At 43.1% G+C, this 26140-nt stretch overlaps 1 protein-coding gene and 1 long non-coding RNA gene across 2 annotated transcripts in view; one reads left to right on the top strand and one right to left on the bottom strand.

Annotated features, from left to right (window-relative positions):
- The window catches only part of DPYSL2 (dihydropyrimidinase like 2), a 141364-nt gene that overhangs the window by 40637 nt on the left and 74587 nt on the right, over positions 1 to 26140 (bottom strand). The window contains 2 exon segments of the mRNA XM_074285445.1: positions 579 to 640; positions 2654 to 2818. Of these exon segments, the coding sequence (XP_074141546.1) occupies positions 579 to 640; positions 2654 to 2818 (227 nt within the window).
- On the top strand, positions 5881 to 11560 carry LOC141553967 (uncharacterized). Its single transcript, XR_012485742.1, has 3 exons — positions 5881 to 6060; positions 8098 to 8263; positions 10684 to 11560. It is a non-coding gene; the product is annotated as an uncharacterized LOC141553967 (long non-coding RNA).

Below are 26140 nucleotides of genomic sequence, written 5' to 3'. Positions count from 1 at the left end.
AGGGATTCTGGACCTTCTGGCTCCAGGAGACAGCACTGGAAGGCAGGGTGGGAGCTGAAAATGGAAGCCAACTGAGGTTGGATCTCAGGAAAAAAGGTAGAGGAGTGCAAGAGGGACCCGGCTGTCTCAGGCAGAGGCAGACATCTTCAACCAGCGGCTCGGGAAACCACATGATGGGCGTCATCATGAACACTTTTGGGGGACATGGACTGGCCTGGATGGCCGCTGAGATCCCTTCTAATTCCACGTTCCACAGTTATCTAGTCCAGCCCCTGGTTTTATACATCAGGAAACTGAGGCTGGTAAAGGTGAAATGAAGGGTCCATGGTCACAGCTTAAGTGAAGGGAAGGAAAAGGAAGGGAAAGGAAGGGAGAAAGGAAAGGAAGAAGGGAAGGAGGAAGGGAAGGAGGAAGGGAAGGAGGAAGGGAAGGAAAAGGAAGGGAAAGGAAGGGAGAAAGGAAAGGAGGAAGGGAAGGAGGAAGGGAAGGAGGAAGGGAAGGAGGAAGGGAAGGAGGAAGGGAAGAAAAGGTCGTCATATATTGGCAAGTCCCTTTGGAGACAAGGCCGTAACTCCTACCTGAGAGTCTGTGAGCTGGAAGCGATCTTTGAAGGCCATGTACACTAAGAAGGAGTTGACGCCTGGGGAACAGAGAGAGAACGAAACTGTCAGACCAACCAAATAAGGCAGAGGGGGAAAGGAACCTGTCCTTAGTGGGAGGACGACTTGGGACGGCATGCTGCCTCCAAAGGGCGCCAAGCGTTTGCTGACCGACTGACCGATGCCAAGCTGCTCTTCTTCCAGGACCCTTTCATCCAATCCACACCGATTCAGTTTTTCTTCTATTTGATTTTTTAAGTTTTTCTTTTTATGTTTTTTATATTCTCTTCCTTTCCCAATACATAATAGCACTCATTAGTATTTCTTTAGCACTTTTGAGGTTTTGCATGTTATCACATTTGACCCTCAGAAAAACCCCAGGTTAGGTGCTTTTATTAGCCCCATTTCATGGAAGGAATAGTAAGGATGAGAAGGGAAGAGACTTGTCTAGGTTCACAAAGATAGTATCTGAGGCAAGACTTGAACTCAGATCTCCCTGACTCAACCTCTAGCACTCTATCCACATTGACACCAAGCTGCCTTGAGCTTTTTTTTAAAGAAATGCCTGTAAAAAATAAGTCTGTCAGCTCAGGGAAGAGAATTTGCTCCGACACGATCAGAATCAGTTCACTTGTCCGTGTGACCGCAGCAGGGAAGGACATGACTAAAGCCAACTATTCTAGACCCCAAAAGCTGATTGTTAAATTTCCTGGAAAAAGGGGCAAACACTGCAGATCTGGTCTTTGTCTATCATTCTGTTGACTGTCTAAAGTTGGGAAAGTGATGGAGAAAATGTTAATAATGTTTTAACTTAAACATGAAAGTTGGGCCATACATACATTTTTCCCTGAGAGCAAGGAGGTCAACATTAACTCAAATACTCACCAGCACACCCCCCCAACTGTGGCTCTAGCTAAGAACTAAGGAGCAAAAAAGCACCCTTTCACGGGGGCTAACGTCCCTCCCCTTCCTCTACCAGAATCTTCTCAGCACGGGCTTTGGAAAATCCTTGATTTGTGGCCCACGGATGTACGTAATGGAGGTCTGAGTCAAGCTTGCACAGCATGACATCCCCAGGAAATACAAGAGCTTCTAGGAAAGACTGTTTATGGCTCTTCTCTGGCTCCTCCTAACACTGAACTGAGGGGAGACGGGAAGATGTGTCTGTGTAAGGAGCACTAAGGATCAAAGGGGGTGTGAAGGGAGGGGGGAAGCAGTAGAGCTGAGGAAGCGGCTGAAGCCAGTTTGTGAAGGGCTTGGAATGCCCAAAGCTTCTATCTGATCCTAGAGGTGACGGGTTAAAGTTTATTGAGGGGGAGGGGAAATAATAGGAAAATCCAATATGGCGGCTATAGGGAGGATAGAATGGGGATATAAGCATGAAGCCAGGAAGCCAATTAGAAAGCCAACGCAAGAGCCCAGGTAAGAGATGGGGCCAGACCCAGGGAGGAGATTTTGTGCCTACAGAAGGGGGGGATGGGAGATGTCTTCAGGAGAAATTGAGTCTGGAAGGCGAGGCAATGGGAGGATGCGAGGACAATGGCAGGGCCTGCAACCTTGGGGGACAAGAAGGCCGGTGATGTCCTGGGGAGAAGCCACAATCCCACCACTAAGGGGCATCCAAGAGGAGCACACTGAAGGAGATCATTCAAGGCTCGGCTCAGTCTCCTCCAAGAGTCTTCCTGATAGCCCAAGTCCAAAGACTCCTACCCTGGGACTACTCGCATTAGTTTGGCAGACACGTGGTACTCATTCATCAATTTGTGTACCTGTACCCAGCATCTGGAGGGCTTGTATCCCTAGGATTCCCATACAGCAAATGAGCAAAATGTAAGCTCCCCGAGGGCAAGAACTGTTTCTTTCTTTGTATCTGCCTCCCCAATCACATGACCCACCAATCACAGCGCCTGCTTTGTAGCAGGTGCTTAATAAATGCTTGTTGACTGATCAGTAAATGTTTGTTGAACGTACATATATACATATATCCCATCAGGATGAGTAAGAGGCCCAAGAAAGGCCTTCTCCGCAAGGGCCACGGGGCACCGCCAACCTACCATGGTCCTTCACCAGGGTTTCCATCTCCTCCTGGATCCCTTTATGCCATTCTGTGATGTCCACATGCAGGGAGTAGTCACAGCAAGATTTGCTATCTGCCCATTCCCGCCACTGGTCGAAGGCCGTCAGCAGGCTGGTCCCGGGTTCGGGAACAACATGATCGACTAAAAAAGAAGCAAAGGATTATGGCCATTACTGAAAGAGTCCGTTCTTATCACCGCTCACCATTAGAACGACCCAACCAAGATGGCGCTCCCTGTGGCTGGTATCCAGGAGCCCACTTCTGCAACCTGATGACTAAGGATGGGCGGCTAAATCAGAACTCAGCTACAAAAGTTTACGGGTGAAACTGCGTGGGAAAGACGCGATCTGGTTTCCCCATTCAGGACCATGAGAACTTAGGCCTCGGGAAAATGTTCCGGACAAGGTTTCCTTAGACACAGCAATAGTGTCGAGTGACCGGCCAGACAATCTCATCTCTGGTTTTAGGACATTCACCTCCCAATATGAGCAAGATGCTTTAAGATGCTGAACTGGGCAAGGGGCCACGGAGAATGGTCGCCTTGAGAGTTCCCTCCCCTATCCCCTTTCCCTGGCTCTGATAAGGCAGGAGGGAGTAAGCGACTCACCCCCACTCCAGTTTCAACAGCATAATATGACTCTGTATTTCTGTGGGAGCTTTCATCTGAAGAACTCAAAGCATTTCAAAAGCCGCTCCCACATTGTGTCTGCTATTACCCAGAAAATCTCAGAATCTGAAAGCTGGGACTCGGCAGCCACCCAAACCACGTAGTCTCCACTGCAACAAAAAGCGCTGGGCTCAGCATCAGAAGGGTCTGGCTTCAAATTCTGCCTCGGGCACTTAATATCCATGCAGACTACAAATTGGCTTAGAAAACCACAAATTAACGTGATCTGTGTTGTACTGGATTGGTGTTTATATTTTTAAACATTTCCTAATTATATTTTCCTCTGGTTCTGCCTGGCAGAGTGGAGAATTTGACCGCGGCCTGGATAAAATGTCCAATCCTTTGATCCTCTCTGGAAAATGTCACGCGCCTCAGTTTTCTCCTCTGTAAAATGGAGGAGTTGGGCCAGACAGTTTCTGATTCTCTGACTCCAGATTTTCTGGATCTTTCTGCTGAACAACACTGCCTCTGATTCGTTCATGGAATTCAACTCTCCATCTTCTTTCTCCCCACTCCTTTTACCAATGAGGAAACTGAGGTATAAAGAATTCAAATAATTTAACAAGAACTCCAGTCAGCAAGTGGCAGAGTCTCTAGCTCTCCACCTCCACATCATCCCACCAGAAGCCAGCCAGATTAGGGACGAGCTCAGAGAGAGTCTGCAAGATAACCAGAAAATGATTCTAACCAAGGATGGAAGTCAATATTTACTCCATATGCGATCGTCTATTTATTTTGCCATTATGGAATTGTTTGTTTTATTCCATAAATAAAAAATAAAATAAATAAATGCTGAACAAATAAATATTGAGCGCCTACTTGGAGGTGCAGGTGTTCATGTTGGGGATGCAAAAAGAGATCCAGTGGAGATCCTGCCCTCAAGAAGATTACATTTCAAAGAAGGGAAGATCTAATCACCACAGATTCTAACACAAGGGAAGGGATGATGTGGTCAGGAGGAGAACAGGAACGAGACTCAGAGAACTGTTTTCAGGTCCCACGTCTGCCGTCTCCTGCCTATGGGACCTCTGACTAGTATTTATGTCTTTTCTAGTCTCAGTTTCCTCAACAGAAAATGAGGAGGACTGGCCTAGAGGAGCTCTGGATCTAAGGGCCAGGATCCTGGGAAGCACTGCATGCCCGTGGCCCAAATACTGGGCTTTCCTAGCTATGTGATCCTTCTCGTGTCCTTTTCTTCATATGTGTAATGGGACCAAGATTGGCCAATCTCACCAATTTGTTGTGATGATCAAATGGGAAGATAATGTAAGCTAGCCCTGGGACCACTTTAAAGTGATATAGAAATGTCTGTTATTATCTCAGGAGAGTGGGAGGACTGAAAAGAGACCCAGGCCAAGGGCTAAGAATGATCAGACCAGATCTGAGCTGAGAAAGACCCAGTTTTCCCCAAGTTTCCAGGCTTGACATCAACAAAGGGTCATGAAGAAGAGGGAGCCAAGTGTTGGGTCTTGAAGGAAGGTGGAGACTCCAATCACAGACAAGGGGAGTGCAGGGGATTAGGCCTGTGAACTCCCAGATAAGAAGCCTCCCAGAAGCCAGCAGGTCACCTTCTACTCTAATAATAGCCTCAGGGTAGCTCAGAGTACTAAGAGACTAGGGTCACACACCCTACTGCCTGTGGAAGAGATGGGTCTTAAACCTCAGACTTCTTGGCTCTGAGACAAGCTCTCCGACCACTATAAACACTGCCTTTAATCTGATTTCTACGTGGGATTTGTCACCAATAATTTTCAGAGGCTGAATCTAGGTCTTAAGTGAAAAACAAGGGATTTAAACTCTACCTGTTTAAAAAATATATATTTCCTGAAAGGATCTGAAGTTTGTGAACTTCAGAAAAGCATCTCTTTCCCTGGAAAATTCAATACTTAAGACATTAGGAACATGTTTCTGAGATGCTCCCACATGTTTTCCCACAGTGTTGGTTTCTTGATGTCCTCTTGGGAGACAAGGGCCTGAAGGGGGAAGGACAGAATGTCCTCTGATCTTCCCCGCTGGATGACCCTTTGAGCTTTGAGATGACCCTGAGAAGGGCTGGGACAGGATGCACAGCCCTGGGCTAACTAAGCAGAGATAACTAACACACTCTCTCTCTCTCTCTCTCTCTCTCTCTCTCTCTCTCTCTCTCTCTCTCTCTTCTGTCTCTCTCTCTCTTCCTCTCTGTCTCTCTCTCTCTCTCTTCCTCTCTGTCTCTTTCTGTCCCTCCTCCTCGTCCTCCTCCTCCTTCTCCTCCTCCTCCTCCCCCTCCCCCCTCCCCCTCCCCCTCCCCCTCCCCCCTCCCCCCTCCCCCCTCCCCCTCCCCCCTCCCCCTCCCCCTCCCCCTCCTTCTTCTTCTTCTTCTTCTTCTTCTTCTTCTTCTTCTTCTTCTTCTTCTTCTTCTTCTTCTTCTTCTTCTTCTTCTTCTTCTTCTTCTTCTTCTTCTTCTTCTTCTTCTTCTTCTTCTTCTTCTTCTTCTTCTTCTTCTTCTTCTTCTTCTTCTTCTCTGTCTCTCTCTCTCTCCTCCCCCCAAGGACACACAGACTTTTATTGGGAATAAGGAAAAAACTCAGTTCCTGAGGCCACAGGAGAAAACCTCTCTTCAGGAGGAGCTGTCAAGCCGGCAGCTATAAACAAGTCCTTTGAAGATTGGTGTTTAGAAATGAAGAGAAATTCCCTGCAAGAGTCCATTTATAAGAGAGCTGGGAAGCAATCCCATTAAGGTAATGTCTTGGAAGTGCTTGTCTCTAGGAACTGGAAACAAAGGCATAGTAAGAGTTCTCTTAAAAAGAAAAAAAAGGGGGGGGGCTTTCCAAAGACACTCATATTTCCCAAAGTTATAAATCTGTTACAATCAAAAGACCAGAATTCAATTTGGAGCTGAAAAATAATGGAAGAGCACTGACTGGAGTTGGAGGAGCTGAATTCAAATCCTCTTCTATTTCTGTGTGATCCTGGTCGAGTCATTGAATCTGTTTGCTTCACATGTTTCAATTATAAACTTGGAATAATAATAGCACCTATATTTCAGGGTTATTCTGAGGATCAAATGAGATTAGACTTATAAAAGCATTGAGCAAAGTTCCTGGAAGAGTCGGCTCTAAATAAATGCTTATTTCCTACCAACTTTTCCCATTGGGCAAGACACCTAGTTCTTTGGGTCTTGATTTACCCATCTGTAAAAAAAAAAAAAAAGGGGGGGGGGTTGAACTTCAAGGGTCCCTCCAGGCCCAAATCTACGCTCCTTTGACTAGAAGCCATGAAAGATTCCTTCCAGCTCTCTATCAAGGGTCAGATGTCAAATTCAAAGTGAACAAAAAGCCTGGGATCAAGTCTCAGTTCTGCTAGCCCATGTGACTTATCTGAGTTTCAGTCTTTTTTATCTGTAATATGACAAGCTTGCACTGGATGATCCCTTCCAGTGCCAGACCTGGGACTCTATGTCCTAAGAACTAATCAGTGGAATTTCAGCTGAGATGTCACACTGGAAATATTTCTAGATCATGATAAAAAAGAGCACTGAACACCCACTTGAAAAAAAAATCTGACATATGAAAAATCAATCAGAATATTTTGTAATTATAATATCCAAATTGGGCTAAAGAGAAGCAAAAAAAAGCTTCCTACTCTTTGTGGCAGTGGTGGGAGTCAGCGGGGTATAGAATAGTGCACAGACTGGCAGCCTCAGCTGACAAAAGTGGCTGGGGGGAGGGAGGGAGGGGGAGAGAGAGAGAGAGAGACAGAGAGAGACAGAGAGAGACAGAGAGACAGAGAGAGAGACAGAGAGAGAGAAAGAGACAGACAGAGAGAAAGAGAGACAGAGAGAAAGACAGAGAGAGACAGAGAGAGAGAAAGAGATACAGAGAGAGAGAAAGAAAGAGAGAGAGAAAGAAAGAGAGAGACACAAAGAGAAAGAGAAAGAGAGAGAGAGAGAGAAAGAAAGAGAGAAACAGAGAAAGAGAAAGACAGACAGAGAGACAGAGAGAGAGAGAGAAAGAGAGAGACACAGAGAGAAAGAGAAAGAGAGAGAGAGAGAGAGAGAGAGAGAGAGAGAGAGAGAGAGAGAGAGAGAGAATTTTTTTTTTTTTTTTGTATTCTCCGTTAAAAGGGATGCTCACTGGACAGGGGAGGGGAGAGAGAATCAGAAATGAACCTGATGTCAAACCAAAAGATTTCAACAAAAAAAAATAAATAAATTGTAAAAATATAAAGTTTAAAAACTAAATCTATCAGGTGGTGGGGACCTGTTTGTAGAGAAAAGACAGAAGCTAGAACACAGAGAAGCATGAGCTAGAACAGCAGAGATCGGCTGAAATGTAGGCGCTGTTTCTCAAAATCCCGTTTTTAAATAAATAAAATAAAATAAATAAAAAAGAAAATAAAATAGTGCAACTGTGTTTATGATAAGAGTCTTATTTTTCTTTTTATTCCAAAAAGAGGAAGGAGAGGAAATTGATTTTTGTTAATGGATTACAAAGGAAAGTGATTATATGGAAATATAATTATCAAAGTATTAAAAACACAAATTCATGAGCTTCGAATTCAAACCCTTTGCCTTTCCACCTCACCTGCTCAGTTTACAAAGGACCCAGAAATCTCAGGGAAGCTAAGAGATTTGGCCAATAAGTAGGATTTGAACTCAGATTCTCTAGGCCTTAAATCAGCATCCTTTCCCCTGTGCTGCCTCCATCTCCCTCAGATGAATCACCACAGCCTGGGCCCCAGAGCCCCGCTCCCAGCCAAGCCCCTCCTTTTCCCAGGCTCAGCACAGCTTCCCCACACCGTCCCAGCTGGACAAAAGTCTGATTCACCAGCACAGACAACGTTCAGTTCCATTCCCAGGACGCCGTCTATCGGGGCTCCCCATCGCCAGCCCCTCACTCACTCCAGCGGTCATTACCACCTGCTCTCCACTCCAGTGTGCATGTAAGTAGATTGTGAGTCTGTCTCTCTCTCTTTCTTCTGGGGCAAATTAATCAGCTAGAGATTAAAACCAAGCCGGCATCCAAAGGGAGACAACACGAACACTGTTGGCTTATCTGGGTGGTTTTCCTTTGTGAAAGCTGGCACTCGGCCAGCCCTGAAACATTCTACAGCCGTAGAAGCGATGGGTGAAGGCTTTGTGGGGGACAGAAAGGCCTTTGGTCCCTGGCCCGGCCCTCGGAACCATCAAAGTTTGTAATGAATAAAACAGAAGCGGGCCCCTGCCCCAGAGTGGAAGAAGGATTCCATTGAAATGAAAATTTAAATTCTTTTTCAAGGAGAAAGCACAATACACATACATATATGTGAAGGGCTGTCAAAGGGAAGGACTATTAGACTTCTCCTTAGTCCCAGAAAGGCTCAGAAATAGGGACAGTGAATAGAAGTTATTTTTAAAAAACAATGTAAATGATGTTGGGAAAAACTCCCTAACTATTAGAGCTATCCAAAAATGGAATGAGCCAAAATGTTTGTCAACCTTTGACTCAGAGGTGTCCCCAGTAGGCCTATATCCCAAAGACATCAAAGAAAGACAGATTCAAATGCACAGAAATATTTATAGCAGCTCTTTTTGTAGCAACAAAGAACAGGAAACTAAGGAGTGTCCATCAATTGGGGGATGGACAAAGAAATTATGGTATAAAAGGTGATGGAACTCTATTGTGTTGGAAGAAACGCTGAAGGGGATGGGATCAGCAAAATCTGGGATGAGCTGATAAGAGTCAAATAAGCAGAACCAAGAGAAAAAAATCTATAAAATACCAACACTGTAAAAAAAAAAAAAAAATTAAAGTACATAAAATTGTAAAAATAAAAAATACCAACGCTATAAAACAAATTAAAAATAAAAATAAATAAAATTTTAAAAATAAAATATAATACCAACACTATATATATATATATATTTTTTTTTATTATTATTTTATTAATTTTTTTTTTTACTGAGGCAGTTGAGGTTAAGTGACTTGCCCAGGGTCACACAGCCAGGAAGTGTTAAGAGAGAAGATTTGAACTCAGGCCCTTCTGACTTGAGGGCCATTGCTCTATCCACCGAGCCACCCAGCTGCCCCAATACCAACACTATAAAGGCAAATTTGAAAGCGTTAAAGACTTTGATCGAGCAAGATTCTTACCCACCTCCAGACAGAGAAGGGATGAACTCCAAGTACAGAATAAGACACATTTTTTTGGTCATGGCAAATATAAGAATTTGTTTCCACTTGACTATGCATATTTATTATTAGGTTTCTTTTTGCTTTCTTTTTTATCAATGGGACAGGGAACAGAAAATCAACTTTTGTCAATTAAAAAAAATTCTGAAAAAAGTGGAAAGAGCCTCCCCTCTGGGGGTCTTCAAGAAAAGGCTTTCTAACTGCTTGTCCAGGTTCATCTTGAGGTTCCTTCTAGCTGAGATTCTAGTATCTCTGCACCTTTTATTATTATTACTATTATCTACTAATTATGTAGCACTTAAATGTTCCCAAAGAGCTTACATACACTATTTGCTCCTCACAACAATAATACGAAGTAGGTACTATTATTTTCCCATTTTACAAATGAAGAAACTGAGGCTGACGGAAGACTCATTTTAACTCTTCAGGAAACCTTTCACATTAATATTAATGATGATGATGATAATAATAATGATTTCCACATTAATATAATGATGATGATGATGATGATAATGATTTCCACATTAATATTAATGAAGGTAACCAGTTTTTCTGGAAATAATGTTATTCCCCACTAATTTACCAGTTGGAAAGTCAACTATTTAGTGGAAAGCATTGATCCAGAGGACGTTCAACTGTTTAGAAGCTCTTGGACAAGTAAATTCCCCATATGGTGAATTCTTGTCCTCTTTTGTAAAATGAGAAGGTTGAGAGAATCCTCTCTCTAAGGTGCCAGTCAGTTCTAATCTATGATCCTGTCACTTTAATCAAGAGACAACAATACCTTTTTCCAAGTTCAATGATGCCCAAGGACAAAAAATTCCCATCTTCCATCGTCTTCTTGGGGAAAACGTGACTTTTTATATGAGGCTAAGCACACACAGCGTTTTCTAATTGTCCACCACGCTCAGCCTTGGCTAAGCACTCCATTTCATTTGGAAGGCCCAGCAGTGACCAGCTTCCTAGCATTTCTATTAATAGGACCCAATTCCAATTTCTGTATTCTTTTCAATTATGCTAACAAACCGATCATGTAAAACACATGGGAGCTATCCCTAGAGTCAACTAATGATCCCAGCACAGTGGGAAGATGGCAAAGAGGATCCAACTTGAATAATGCAAATCAACTTGGGGTGCCAGTGAGGGGTTGCATTAAAACTTCAGCACCTCATAAAATGTTCTTTCTTTGAGGATGGGGCAGCCCATGCCCAGCATGCCTGCTGGCACTTCAGATCAAAGGCGAGGCTGATGGGATCTGGAGAGAGCGATGAAGAGTCATTTATAATGTGTAAATCCTTCAAGAGTGACGAACTAAACTATGAACAGAAGTCTTTCCCTTGAATCATTGAAACCAGACTTAGAAAGAGTGGCGGGGTCCCTCTGGCACATCTGTGGGCAACATGAAGGCCATGAAATCTTCCCAGAAATCTGTTGCATTGAAGGAAAAATGGACTTTGAATGGGGGACTGTCGGTAAGTGACCCACTACTTGAGGTAGACTGGAGTGTGGGATAGATTTTGATTCGGAAAGCCTGGCTCCGTGGATTGCTAGTTGTGTGGCTGGGCAACTCATATTCATTTCCTCGTGTGTAAAAATGGGAAATACTATCACCTACTTCACAAAATTGTGGCAGGAGAAGTCCTTTAAAATGTTCACCCATGTACTCTATTACATAAAGCTTTCCAAGATTGTGGATGGTCAACATTAAATGAATTTTCTATACATGTGTGTACATTCATGCTTCTGGTCTCCCCCAAGCTCCTTGAGGGAAAAGAATCCCCTTTTTTTCTTTGTATTTGTAGCCTCAGTGGTTAGCACAGAGCCTGACAAAATGGCAGATGCTTCATAAATTATTTGTTGAATAACTGATTGTTGAACCAAGAAAAGAAGGGCTAACGAGATGTGGCAACAGAAGAATATTATGTATCTGATTCCTTCCAAGAGACAAATCACCATTTACCCATCTTTCCCCTTTCTTCTCATTCAAGGCTGTTCCTTGGGTGAAGAGCCCAAATCTCCCAACAGGCTGAACACTATTCTATTGAGTTTTCCTATATGAAATAAGATCCCATGCCCCAAGAGTAAAAAGGCCTTCCTCAGCTTCCTCCCAGCAAGTCCACAGGCTGATCTGATGCTGCACAGTTTTCCCACAAGAATCCAATAGCAGGAATGGGGAATGGGAAGGGAAAGGAGCAAGGGGAAGGTAGTGACTCCTTATAATCTATATAAGGATGTTCCTTCATGTAACTTGGAATTCAAGCAGCACACATGTGGAAGAAATCAGCCTGAATAACTGAAGGAAGTAGAGAAGGGGGAAAGAAAGAGGAAGGGGATAAGAAAGGGGAAGATGAAAAAAGAAAAAGAGCCCTGGAAAGGCAAAGAAGAAGGGAAGCAAAAGTAGAGATGGGTGACATCCAGCTAGAGATAAGCCAGATCCCCCCCCACCAGCCGAGGCTCCTTTCCTAAAATAAGTAATTTAAGGAAACAGCCAGCCTAGCTGAGAAGTCATCACACTGACCCCCATGTTCTGTCTGCACAGTCAAACTGGCTGTACTACTGTCAATTCCAGCCAGTCAAATAAAACCACTGGCCAAGCCCAGAAACTGCAGTCTTAAGATTATTCAGGAAAAAAAAATCCTCATAAAGGGACTGTCCAGTTTTCTACCTCTTCTAGAGAGCCAGTATCATAGGTTCATATAGCTAGAACTAGAAGGGACCTGAGAGGCCATTTCGTCCAACCCTCTCATTTTACAGATGCAGAAACTGAGGCTCGGAGACATTTAGTGACTGTGGATTTAGTGATGGAATCCCCAAAGTACAGAAGAAGTCTCCCTTGAATCGTTAGTTGCTTCCATCAGAGAAAGTAGCATTTCCTATTTCCTAGATTTTTCTGGATATCATTCCATCACCATTCCTTCTCCTGTTTTGTTTTGTTTTTGTTTTTTTTTTTTCCCTGAGGCTGGGGTTAAGTGACTTGCCCAGGGTCACACAGCTAGGAAGTCTTAAGTGTCTGAGATCACATTTGAACTCGGGTCCTCCTGAATTCAAGGCTGGTGCTCTATCCACTGCACCACCTAGCTGCCCCTCCTTTTGTTTTTGTTTTGCTCCAAAAATGCACTCCACCAGCCTGAATAAACAACCCAAATCTCTCCAGCGACCATGTCAACTTTCCAACTTAATGAACTCCAGTGATTCCGTGGCACCTCTAAATGCCATGGTTTACTTGATCCGTATACTTACAGATGTTTGTTTAATTTGAAGTTTAAAGCTCTTGATAGCCTGGTTTCCAGCCTTCTTCTGCCTCATTCCCCATTGTGTTCTATTGGGTACTTCCAGCTACGAGGGCTTGCTAGTTATGCACTCGGCTCTCAGCTTGGGCCATATTCCTCTTCCGCTGGCTTCTCTATCTCCCCCCCACCCCATTCATCTCCCACAAATCCCAACATGACCATTACTTTCACTCCCACAGGGCTTAGGATTACAGTATAGTGCCCACATATTTTTTTAATAATGAAATGAAAAGCAAATGGTAATATTTCAAACTTTGAGAGAGAAGAAAGGCTAAATGTAAGATATAATGAAGGGAATGGCTTCAGAGAAGTTTAAGAGCTCATATAAACTAATGCAGAATAAGGAAGGAAGAGGAAAATCAATTAGACAATTCCAATATTGTAAAGACACAAACCTTTTTAAATTTTTAGAACTCTGATCAAGGGAAAGGCCGACGAGGGTTCCAAAAAACTCACACTGAAACATGCTTCCCATCTCCTGACAGAGAGGGGATGGATTCAGGATATAGATTGAGACGTGTATTTTTGATATAGTCAAATGTGGGAATTTGGTTTTGCTTGACTATACATATTTTTACAAGAGTTTTCTATTTTTTTTCAACTCAACTTTTTGTGGGAGGGGAAGGGGAGGAAACAAAAATAGATTTTTAATTGAAAAAAATGGAATTAAATTTTAAAGAGAAACGTTAAGCCCAAATGACTAAGCAATTTGCTTGAAGTCTCCTGGGATCTTGTGACAGAGCTATCGATAAGCCCAACAGATTCTACAATTTATATCTGCATATAAAGGGAAAGAGGCCTGTATTCTACTAAGCTTTAAATGATGGACAGAAACTTAATAAAAGAAAGATAAAGAATGATATTTAATGGCGAGTATCACTGGAAAAATGGGAATGAAATTGTAGATGGGAAAGGGGAGGGGAGGCAGCTAGTTAGCACTGAGTGGATGGACTGCAAGACTAAGAATCAGGAAGAATCATCCTCCTGATTTCAGGATCTGGCCTCAGATATTTGCTAGCTATGGGATCCTAGACAAGATGCTTCAACCTGCTTGCCTCAATTTCCTCATCTGTAAAATGAGCTGGAGAAAAAAGTGGCAAATCACTCCAAAAAAATCTCAAATGGGATCATGGATAGTCAAACATGACTGAAAAATGACTTAATGGCAGCAAAGAGGAGGTCAGAGAAAGGTGAGTAACTGGAAAATATATTCATATTGAAGGGATGAATTGCTATAGAAAATCTTAAAAGAGTTCATTAATTTCAGGGAAGGTCATATTTCCCATAATTATCCAAGTACTGTATTAGGTATTAAAAAAAACTGAAAAATTAAAGTTGTCACCAATTACAATAAGAGGTAGTTTGCTCCTCTTCCTTGACAGTCTTTAAGCAAAGACTGGATGACACCTTGTCAAGTAAGTTGGACAGTATAATCCTGGACTAAAGGGCCTCCAAGGTCCTTTCCAATTCAATGATTCTGGCCCAAGAGACACCCTTTTCTCTTACTTAAAATAACAAGAAGGCTTCCGATGCATTTAATGGTTCTATGGAACAACCATGGAAAGTGAATTCAGAATTGCACAGGCTATTGTTAAGAGGGAGGGCTATAATTTTGTTTTGTTTTTGTTTATTTTCTTCTATTCAGCTTTATTTTTATTTTTTTTAATTTTACTGATCTAATATTTTCCTCCGCTATATTCAAAGCACAATTTTTTTCCATTTGCTTTAAAATTTTTTGAGTTGTATGTTCTCTCCCTTATTCCCACTCACAATTAAGAAACCATATGTGAAGTCATGCAAAATATTTCCATAAAAGTCAAGTTGTAAAAAAAAAAAATAGATCTCCCACCCTGATAAAAATAAGAACCTTCATGAAAAATTAAGAAGAGGCAGAGAGAATGCTTCGATCTATATTGAGACACAATCAGTTCCTTCTCTGGGTATGAATAGGAGTTTTCATCTTAAGTCCTTCAGGGTAGTTATGGAGGATTGTACTACTGAGAACAGCAAAGTCTTTCACAGCTGGTCATCCAAGAACATCGCTATTACTCTGTATACAGGAGATTTCACTTGGCTTGAGTTCATGGAGGACTTTACAGGGATTTTTCTTTTATTTCTGAGAGCATCCTGCTCATCATTTCCCATAGAACAATAACATTGCATCACAAACACATACTTCAGTTTATTGAGCCACTCCCTAATTGATGGGCATCGAAGGATTAATTTTCATAGAAGGAAGGAACATTTTCATTGGTCAGATCAAGTGTCCAAACTTCTAGGAACTGGTCCCAGAATCCTCTGGGAGATATGGCGCAATACTGAGATAATGGCATTATGTGAGAAAGTACAAGATCCTGAAATGTGTAAAACCTTAGAATGGGGGGGGGGGGGGAGCGAGAAAGGGCACTGGGGAAGGCTGTGGCTCTCCAGAAATGCAAGAGATGGGCAGAGAAGGAGATGAGAAAGGAGTCACAGCACAGAATTTGGGTGACCAGAAGCTTCATGCCCTGCAGGCAGCAGCAGTAAGGTCCAGATGGGGAAAATAAAGCTGTTTTCCCCCCCACCACCACTTGAATTGTACCAATGTGTTTAACTGTAATCAAATTGTGTAGATCGGGAGTTTATGGCTCTGAAGGAGTTTTGTAGTTCAGAAAATATATGAGCTAGGGCCCAACTTAACTAGCTTGATAGTCAGAGATAACCTGGGGGCCCTGTGAGCTAATTTTATTATCATTTTTATAACTTTTAACTCCCTAAGAACAGAAACAGAATTTCACGTGGATCTGGGTATTGGTTTCCCTGATGACTAAAAGAGCCTGAAACTGCTCTAAACCAATATTAAGGTTCTTAGGAGAGTCCATACTTTTAGGATGAAATGCACTTGAAACTCACAGCTCTGCATTACTCCCTGCCCCTTGGGTCCCTCCCTCCCTCTGACAGAGCAGAGTGGAGGACGAACAAGGGTGGAGCTCCTCCCAGCTCATCCACACAAGGCAAGGTCCCAGCAGCCCCTTCACCACCCCATGATACCCAACTTCCCATTTCCAGTTACTTTTGACATATTGTCTTCCCCATTCAATTCTGAATTTTTCTCTTTCTTTGTAATCACAGAGTTAGGACAATATCTGACACATAGGAGAGTCCTTAATCAATGTCTACTGGCTCCCCCACCTTCACCCAAGAAAAGAAAGAACGGCACAAGATGGGACTAGAGGAAAAATTCCTGTCTCCCAGCTGGTCCAGAAGGCAGAGAGAGAAAAGTGGTCTGGGAGGCTTTCAACCCTGCTAGGGGATGGAGAAAGGGACCGAGTGAGTCACCAGCCACTCACCCTTGTGTTCTACAGCGACAGTGCTTACAGAAGTAGTTCTTTACAAACTGCTTTCCCCAAAGCAAATTTAAGAGGTAAACTGCAAAGGTTATTAACTGCATTTCTGAGTTGTGGTTTACAGATCAGGAAACTGAGGATGGGAGTTTAAGGTCAGTCAGGTAGCAAAAGAGGGAAGAGAACAAGTAGGGAGCTAAGAGCTTTAATATGTAAAATATTAAAGATGTGGAGGGAGGGGAGTCTCTAACAGGTAAAGAAAATTAAAATCCCATCGATGAGATCTGCTCCTGGACACCATATTCTAAGGTTGACTGATCCAGAGTCCTCAGAGCAGCTCATCTGGGAACTCTTAGAATCATAGGATCTGAGGGAAGGAAGGCACTCCGAAGTCACCTAAATGAGGGACAGAGGGTTTACAAACTGACTGGGCAAGTCTCTTATGGCCCCTCGATGCCCTTGACAACTTCCTCATGCCACAAATTACAGAGGAGGTGCCAGCCGGCATTGGCAGGAGTTTCCCATGCAGGGGATCTTCATTCCAGTGAAATCGCAGATCTAATCTCTCTCTTTTCTACTTCAAGGTTTACAAAGCAGCTCTTGGCTCAAAATAGACTTAGGGGGAGGAAGAGGAGGGTAATGGTAATTCCATTTTACAGATGAGGAAGGTAAAGTCCAAAATGGTTAAAAGGCTTTTTCCAGAGTCACTGGGCTGATATTTCTTAGAGACAGAATAAAAAACCAAAAAGGTGGTCCCTGTCCCTTAGAGAGCTCACAGATGGGCACTAAAAACCCTTCCAGGCTGAGAATTGTGTGACTAAAGAGATGTGTTTGCCCAGCAACAGTGTCTTTGGCAGCCCACGGAAAGGAAAGAGTTTAATAAATGGCGATGGAGTCCGTTTTAGGGGAACTGGGAGTGCGGAGCTGTACTCTTCTCTCTACTTCCCCATCTTCAATAGTAGTTTTTGGGAAAGGGAGGGACTTTCCATTTGGAACTAGGCCTAAGTGAGAACAAATTCTTGGGGGCAAGTTAGAAAGAAACAAGCAAAAAGAACCCCAAAAGCAATACACTTAAAACAAAACTCCATCCCATTCTCCATCTGCTTTCCCCAAGATTTAACCGCCAGGGAACCCCCTCTCTGGAGTCCCCCAGGGTTGGATGTGTCAGGATGATAATGAAGTGGCTGAGAGAAGTGTGTGAGTAATGGGACTTCCTCTGTTTGTCTCAGCGCCGGGTTGCTCAGGGATACCAGACCACAGATCTGGGCCCGGCCTGCCAAAAATAAGAACTTCCCGGACTGTGTGGCAGAGAGCGCACACAAAAGCTCGGCCTGCTTTGCTTTCATGATTGAAGGCCAGCTCTGTCTCACAGCTTTCCTTCCTGTCCCTTCCCTGCCGAGAAAGGGATCCAAGGGACGGAGAGCCCTTCGTCTTCCTCCTAGAGCCAGGGTGTTCAGAAACACACATGTGCTCAAATGTTCCACTGGCTGCAGACCACAGGCTGACCTCAACCGCCAGCGGAGAACAATAAGCAAATGGGTAGAACCAGGTCCTGTTTACATGGTCGTTGCCATGGGTGATCAGTTGTTAGCCTAAGACGGTCGTTCTTCTGCCTAGTTTTTTTTTTTATTATTATTATCTTTTAATTTTTAGTCTGAATCTATGATTTCATCAGAATAGGGAAATCCCAGTATGGAAACTCCCTCCAAAATTAGACTGGCAATTCATGTGTTTTAAAAGAGTGGCCTAGAGAATAACCAGTGAACCAGTCAAGAGAAAGTCAGTAAGCATTTATTAAGCACCCATTATATGCCAGGAGATCAAACCTCCACCTGCCAAGTTCTGTTCTCTCATTTTTCTTAGTTACAACAATTGTATGTACTTATTAACTGAGCTCCCACTCTGAAATGACACACTGGTAACATTTGAATTTGGGGCAGCTGAGTGGGGCAGTGGGAAAAAAGGCTGGATCTAGAGTTGGAAAGACTCATCTTTCTGAGTTCAAATGCAGCCTCCGATTCTTCCTAGCTGCGTGATCCTGAGCAAGTCACTTAACCCTATCTGCCTCAGTTTCCTCATCTGTAAAATGAGCTGGAGAAGAAAATGGCCAAGAAAATGGCGTCACAGAGAGTCTGAGTCCAAATGAATGAACAACCACAAAAATGTGGCCATACTGTAGAATTTAAATATATTATTTATATAATAATAATATATAATATATATTAATAATAAATATAATATATTATATTAACAGGCTTAGCAGTGGTGGAAGGAGTGGCTAATCACACTTTGTATAGAGCTTCAAGGTCTGCAAAGCACTTCACAACTCTGATCCCACTTAGGCTAAACACTCAGCAGCAAAGGCTTTTCCTGGAGACTTAAAAAGGACTGGGACATCTCACTCCCCTTCTCCCACTTAAGGAGGCCATTCTACACTGGGACATCTCACTCCCCTTCTCCCACTTAAGGAGGCCATTCTGCACTGGGACATCTCACTCCCCTTCTCCCACTTAAGGAGGCCATTCTGCACTGGGACATCTCACTCCTCTTCTTCCACTTAAGGAGGCCATTCTGCACTGGGACATCTCACTTCCCCTTCTCTCTCCCAAGAAGGCCATTCTCCCATGGGACAGCTCTCCCTCCCCCAAGTGGGCCACTCTCCTGCAGGACAGTCCTGCCGCACTTAAGGAGGCTGCTGTCCTGTGGGACAGCTCTCATTAGTAGCAGGTGTTTTTCTTCCCACCATGTCTACACTGGCCTGAGCATCTCCCACTCCCCCACCCCCACTGCTCCTGCGTCTGCCCTCTGGGGCCAGAAATAACAAAGCTGATCCCAAGCTCTTGCCAGCCCTTCCAGTCCTTGTGGACAGCTGTCATCTCCTCTCCAGGCTTCCACCCTCCCTGCTAGACATGATATTGAGGCCCTTCCACGTCCTCCTCGCCCCTAGCCACTCTCCCTTTGGTCCGTGTCCCCCTTAAACCATTGTGCTCAGAACCGAACACAAGCCTCCAGATGTGGCTGAGGATGGCTGCTCCAAATACAAGGGAGCCCAGTTCAAACAATCCACACTGAACAGCCAACTCACAAACAGGTCCCTAATTAATGAAGGCCCTAACTGTTCCTCCTGGGGATGCCGCAAGGCTCCCTGCCAACCCCCCCCTACTTAGGAACATGTATGAAAAATCCAGCTGTCAGCCTGCAGCTGAGGATGTGGGGGCCCACTGAGGTCCGCCTCAAAGGCTACTTCCAAGGTTACACAACTCTCTGACTTGCCCCCCAGAGAAGGCCGGCCCATCAGGGCAGGAAGTGCTGGTGACGTCATCTGTTATTTAGGGTCTGTCTAGAGCCAGCAGGACTTACAGGCTCTCCCACCCCTAAGCCCCGCCAGGAGCCTGGACCGAGTTCAGGAACTTAACACAACACGTCTCTATTCTGGGACACGGCCATTGTGCCATTGTGTGCCCCTGGCTTGGCCGAGTTCGGGCCAGGCTCCGGCTGTTGACTAGGGCCCTTTCTCCTCCACTGATCCCAGCCCCAATAGCTGAAGAGAAGTTAGTGTGTTTAGACAACGGGTTTGGGCCAGATTAGGGGGCAGGGAGTTCAGAGACCCATTAATTACCCTTCACAATTGTTTGGATTGTCGAAAGTTCAAACCCTCAGCCAAAGCCGGCCTGGGCTTCCTCTCTGTGTACTTAAAGGGCCTCCTCCCATAGATCCTCTTCCACTTCGGGGACCGAAGCTCGGAGGAGCCAAGGGCACAAGGTTCTCACAAAGGCATTTCTTAAAGGCAGCCAAAATTGGTAAAAAGCTGGCAGGAACATCAGAAGATCTGGGGTGCTAATGGAGAGAGCAGGAAACCCAAGATGGAACCCCGAGGGAAACCCAGTGACCCAAGGGACACCCTCGGGCCCCAAATCAAAGAAACCCAAGGAACAAGATGCACCTACCTGGCGCTCCTCCCCATAGGCTCTGAATCCCATGATCCTACGGGGTGTTTGAGCCAAGAAGATCCTTAGAGCTAGAAGAGCAGGGCAGCCCAAGGAGAGAAAGAATGGTTTTCAGGGAAGGGGTAAAGAGACTGGGAAGGTTTGTGAAGGACGGCTAGCAGGAGAGCAGTCTGGGTGACAAAGAATCGTGGATGGGGAAAATGAGAAAAGAGAAAATGGGTAGCAACGGCCAGTCTGAGCCACATGAACCAGCTCTACCCAACCCTACACTCACCACACAGAGCGTTTCTTGAGAGCTCTCCTGACCCTCCAAGCTTTTCCCCACTCCCTCTTCACCTTCCCCCATTAGAATGGAACTTTCCTAAGGACAAAGAATGCCTTTCTTTCATAAATATATGCAATCCCAGATTTTAGTGCAGTACCTGGCACACAGTGAGCACTTAAGACCCGCCTGTCAACTGGTTCTGTGACTTTGGGCAAGGCGCTTAACTTATTTGGGCCTCAGATTCCTCATCTGTAAAATGAGAGGTTTGGAATAAACAATCTCTAAGGTTCTTTCCGATCCTAAATGTATGATCCTATAAACAAGAATGGCCTGAGGGACTAAGCCAGAGACTCAGAAAGGGTCATTTAGTACCTTCTGCTATGAATAAAATAAATAAATAATGAACAAATAAATGAATGGATGAACGAATAAATCAATAAATGGATGAATAAATAAATGAACAAACAAATGAATGAATGAATAAATCAATAAATGGATGAATAAAATGAACAAATACATAAATGGATGAATGAATAAATCAATAAATGGATGAATAAATAAATGAACAAATACATAAATGGATGAATGAATAAATAAATGAACAAACAAATAAATGGATGAATAAATAAATGAATAAATAAAAATAAAAAGCATCCTTGGGAGAGGTGGGAATAAAGGGGAAATGGAGGGATTGCTCCATCTGAATGGACCTTCTCACTAGGGTTCCACTGCTTAGCTCACAAGTTTGCAGCTCCCTCCCCCAGGGCTTTGGGGACACATTCCAGCCTGTTACTCATGGTCCTCCCAGCTCATTCCTGCTCTATCTCTCCAATTTTCTCATCACTCCCCACCCCGGCCGGCCCTGCTGTCCTCAGGACATTCCAGCAGCATTCACTTCCTCTGAGCTTTGCTCTCCCTCCTTCTGCAAAGCCTTCCACTGCTCAGGATGCATCCCACCTGCCTTCCTAGAGCCGGGTCAGATCCCATGTTTCCCAGGAAGCTTTTCATGACAATCTACATTTCCTCTTCTAACTTCATTAAAAACCTCAGCTTCCAATCTTGACAATCCTGGTTCTAATCCTGTTTCTGCCACTTATTAGCTCTGTAATGCCAGACAAGCTCCTCACTAACCTTTCTCAGTCTCAGTTTTCTCTCTCCTTCTGTAAGATGGGTTAAATAATAGCACTTATTTCACAGGATTATTGTGAAGATCAAATTAATATCGATGAATGGTTTATAGACTTTAAAGTGCTGTATATATATTAGTGCTAGTAGTAATAGAAGTAGTGGTGGTGGTAGTAGTAGTAATTGTAGTAATAGTAATGGGGATGGGGATAGTAGTACTGGGTAGTAGTAATTGTAGTCATAATGGTGGTGTTGGTAGTAGTAGTGGTATAATAGTAGGAGTTATAGTGGTGGGAGTAAGCAGTAATAGTGTTGATTGTAGTAGAAGCAGTAATAACAATAGTAAAAGTAGTAATAGTAATAATAGTAACAGAAGTAGTAGTAGTAATAGGAGATGGAGGAGAAGGAGTAATAATAATTACTATTGCATTATTATAATTAGTATTATTAATAACTAGTAATAATTAGTAATAGTAGAAACAATACTAAAAGTAATAGTAGTAGTAGTGGCAGTACTAGTGGTAGTAGCAGTAGTAGTAGTAATCGTGGTAGTGGTAGCATATACCACTTTATGCATTAACTAAACAGTTTGTGCTTTCTCTGCTTTGCCTCTACACTGAGCTCACAAACTGGAGGACTCATACATTGTTCTTGTATCTTCCACCAATAAATCAACTAATTAGCCAACATTTTATGTGCCAACTGTCCGCCACTCCAGGCACTGGGGACACGAGTAAGAAGCATGAAATAATCCCCTCTTAAACCCAGAGGCGACAACCGACAAATGGCCATTCCAGTGAAATGAACTGAGGTTTCTTCCAGCTCCAAGATTCCATCGTTCTAGAGAAGTGACGCCAAAATTTCAGCTTTAATTCCGTTATAGGCCAAGGGGTGGGGGCAGGGCAGGGGCAGAGGGCTATCACTGGACATAAGAGCTGGAAGAAGCGTCAGCAGCCAACTGGTCCAATCCAAACCTCAGCGAGTCTCCCACTAAGTCAGTCCCATTCCACTCTGGGCTTGGAGATCCCCAGCAAGGGGAAGCCCCTCCAAGGGGGCACTTTGGGACAACTCTAACAGTAGGAAAATCTCACCTTCCCTCTTAAGCTCTCTCTGGAAAAAAGATGCTAGATGAAATAACGTTCCAGGGGTCAATTGGGAACAATGTCACAAATGGATGATTTAAACACATTACAGCATTACAGAAGACTGAAGTTTTCCTAATACGACAACAATGTCATCATGAAATGCTGGATGTGATGACTTTATGAAGGATATGTCTAAACACAGAAGAGTCTAAGTAAATATTAAATTATTAAAAACGCATCAAAGAAATACACTCTTCCCTGAACTAAGCTGTAGCCCGTCCTACTTGGACCACATCTAGGACACTATAGCCACGGTCCAAAAAAATACTCGGAATGAGTCAGTCCCTCCCCACTTTTCAGATGGGGGAAGTTATGGCTTGAGTTTCATGAATACTAAGCCATTTTCTGATGGTGGGAGGTCTCTTCTTTTATATTTTCATCATTATGGTCATTGACCATCAAGTAGATCATTCCCTGTCCTCCCGTCCCAAAGAGGAGTTCCCTCTTTGAAACCACAGTCCTCAAAGGGAATCTGCAGTGAGCAGCAACCAAACTGTATAGATAGTAGTAGTAGTAGTGATAGTAGTGGTAATATAGTAGTAGTAATAGTAGTGGGTAGTAGTAGTAGTAGTAGTAGTGATAGTAGTGGTAGTATAGTAGTAGTAATGTAGTAGTAGTAGTAGTGGTAGTAGTGGTAGTATAGTAGTAGTAATGGTAGTAGTAGTAGTAGTGGTAGTATAGTAGTAGTAATGGTAGTAGTAGTAGTGACAGTAGTGGTAGTATAGTAGTAGTAATGGTAGTAGTAGTAGTAGTGGTAGTAGTGGTAGTATAGTAGTAGTAATGGTAGTAGTAGTAGTAGTGGTAGTATAGTAGTATAGTGACAGTAGTGGTAGTATAGTAGTAGTAATGGTAGTAGTAGTGACAGTAGTGGTAGTATAGTAGTAGTAATGGTAGTAGTAGTAGTAGTGGTAGTAGTGGTAGTATAGTAGTAGTAATGGTAGTAGTAGTAGTAGTGGTAGTATAGTAGTAGTAATGGTAGTAGTAGTAGTAGTGGTAGTATAGTAGTATAGTGACAGTAGTGGTAGTATAGTTGTAGTAATGGTAGTAGTAGTAGTAGTGGTAGTAGTGGTAGTATAGTAGTAGTAATGGTAGTAGTAGTGGTAGTATAGTAGTAGTAATGGTAGTAATAGTGGTAGTAGTACTGACAGTAGTGGTAGTATAGTAGTAGTAATGGTAGTAGTAGTAGTAGTGGTAGTAGTAGTAGTAGTAGTAGTAGTATAGTAGTAGTAATGGTAGTAATAGTGGTAGTAGTACTGACAGTAGTGGTAGTATAGTATAGTAGTAGTAATGGTAGTAGTAGTAGTGATACTGTGGTAGTAGTGGTAGTACAGTAGTAGTAGTAGTGGTAGTAGTAATAGTATAGTAGTAGTAACAGTAGTATTAGTGATACTAGTAGTAGTAGTGGTGGTGGTGGTAGTAGTAGTAACAGTAGTGGTAGTATAGTAGTAGTAATAGTAGTAGTAGTAATAGTAGTGGTAGTATAGTAGTAGTAATGGTAGTAGTAGTAGTGGTAGTATAGTAGTAGTAATGGTAGTAATAGTGGTAGTAGTGGTAGTACAGTAGTAGTAGTGGTGGTAGTAGTGATAGTATAGTAGTAGTAACAGTGTAGTAGTGATACTAGTAGTAGTAGTACTAGTGGTAGTAGTAGTGACATACTGAGGGCTCCCAAACTACACCAACACCTCGGGCTCTATGTCATCTCAGCTGTTCATCGCCACCGAACCTTAGGCCGTAGGGGCCTGATTCTAACACCAGCCAAGTTCAATAGAGTTCACTAATGGGGAGGGAGTAGCATCATCCCTTAGAACGCTGGGGCTGGGAGAGTCTTTAGATGCCCTCAGTTCTGACACTCCCATTCCATCGGGATGAGAGAAGCAAAGCTTGGAAAGCTAATGGGGCTTGCTAATCAGGGGCACAGCTAAGTGCTTGAATGCTTAACTCTTAATCAATAAGCATTCATTAAACACCAACTGTTATCAGCCTTATAGACACTTAGTGCAGAGCATCCAAAGACAAACAAGAGACTTTTAGGAAGACGCTGAAAAATCAGTGATTCAGAAAAGGCTCCTCCAATAGAGAGCCTCCATTAGTTGAAATTTAATGTCCTGATTAGCCTAAAAGCAGATGGGACCTGGACTTCAAGTCAGGAAGATCTGAATTCAAATCTTCCTAAGATGCATGCTGGGTGACATTGAATAAGTAATTAAACCTCCCTGAGCCTCAGATTCCTTATCTGTAAAATGAAGGATCTGGATTTGGCCTCTAAGAAAGCAACCAGCTTCTGATGGAGGACCAATGAGGATGATAATGGGATGATGATTCTTATATCACTTTGAGAACTGCAAAGAACTTCACACATTTTAATCTCATTTTAATCTTACAGCAACCCTGTGAAGTGAACACTATTATCCTCATTTTACACATGAGGAAACTGAGGTTCAGGGATCTCAATTTACCTAATATCACAAAGGTAAATAGTGTTAGAGGCTGAATTTGAACTGTAGCCCTCTGACTGCAGAGGCAGTGCTAGAAACTAGCACTAGGAGATAAAATGTCTGTCTGTCTGTCTGTCTGTCTGTCTGTCTGTCTGTCTCTGTGTGTGTGTGTGTGTGTGTGTGTGTGTGTCTGTCTGTCTGTCTGTCTGTCTGTCTCTCTCTCTCTCTCTCTCTCTCTCTCTCTAAACATCTCACCATGTGCTGGACAGGAAGGTTACCAAGATAAAAAGGAAACAGACCCACCCTCAAGCAGCTTACATTTTGTGGAGAAAACTATATACCCATAGAAGTAAACATCAAAAACATCCAAAAGAGCAGCATAGGACAAAGAGCTGGTCTCTGAGCCCAGAAGACCTGAGTTCAAGTCTCACCATGGAAACATCCTGACTGTGTGATCCTGGATAGTCACTGAACTACCCTCTCCCTCCTCCCAGAAAATAGTCTCCTTCCTCCTTTTCCATAAGGAATCAAGCTCCTCTCATTCTAGAAAATACTGTCATTATTATCCTATAAAAAATGATGTACAAGCCAATTTTAGAAAGGCCTGAGAAGATTTACATGAACTGATACTGAGTGAAACAAGCAGAAGCAGGAATAGATCGTATACAGTAACAGCAACAATGTGCAATGAGCAACTATGAAAGATTTGGTTCTTCTCAGCAGTTCAGTGATCCAAGGCAATCCCAGTAGACTTTGGACAGAAAACGCCATCTGCATCCAGAAAAAGAACTAAAGTGACTGAATATAAATCAACACATTATATTGCTTTTTTTTTTCTTTTTCTCCTGTTTATTTTCCCTCTTGTGATTTTACCCTTTTGTTCTGATTTTTCTTTCCCAACATGATTAGTAAAGAAATGTATATTTTTAAATGTACATGTATAACCAGAAAAATAAATAAAACAATTTCAAAAAGAAAAAGACAAAAAGAAAATACTGTCATTGAGTGTGTGTGTTTCCCCAAAAAACCTCTCAGGGCCTTCTCCTCAAGCTCAGAATGGAGAGGCTAGAGCTCCTCTTAGATCCTGCATTACAGGAAGGCTCAAGGTCAGCTATACT

The sequence above is a fragment of the Sminthopsis crassicaudata genome, chromosome 2, assembly GCF_048593235.1.
Source record: "Sminthopsis crassicaudata isolate SCR6 chromosome 2, ASM4859323v1, whole genome shotgun sequence".
NCBI lineage: Eukaryota > Metazoa > Chordata > Mammalia > Dasyuromorphia > Dasyuridae > Sminthopsis > Sminthopsis crassicaudata.
This window is presented reverse-complemented; position numbering and strand designations above follow the sequence as displayed.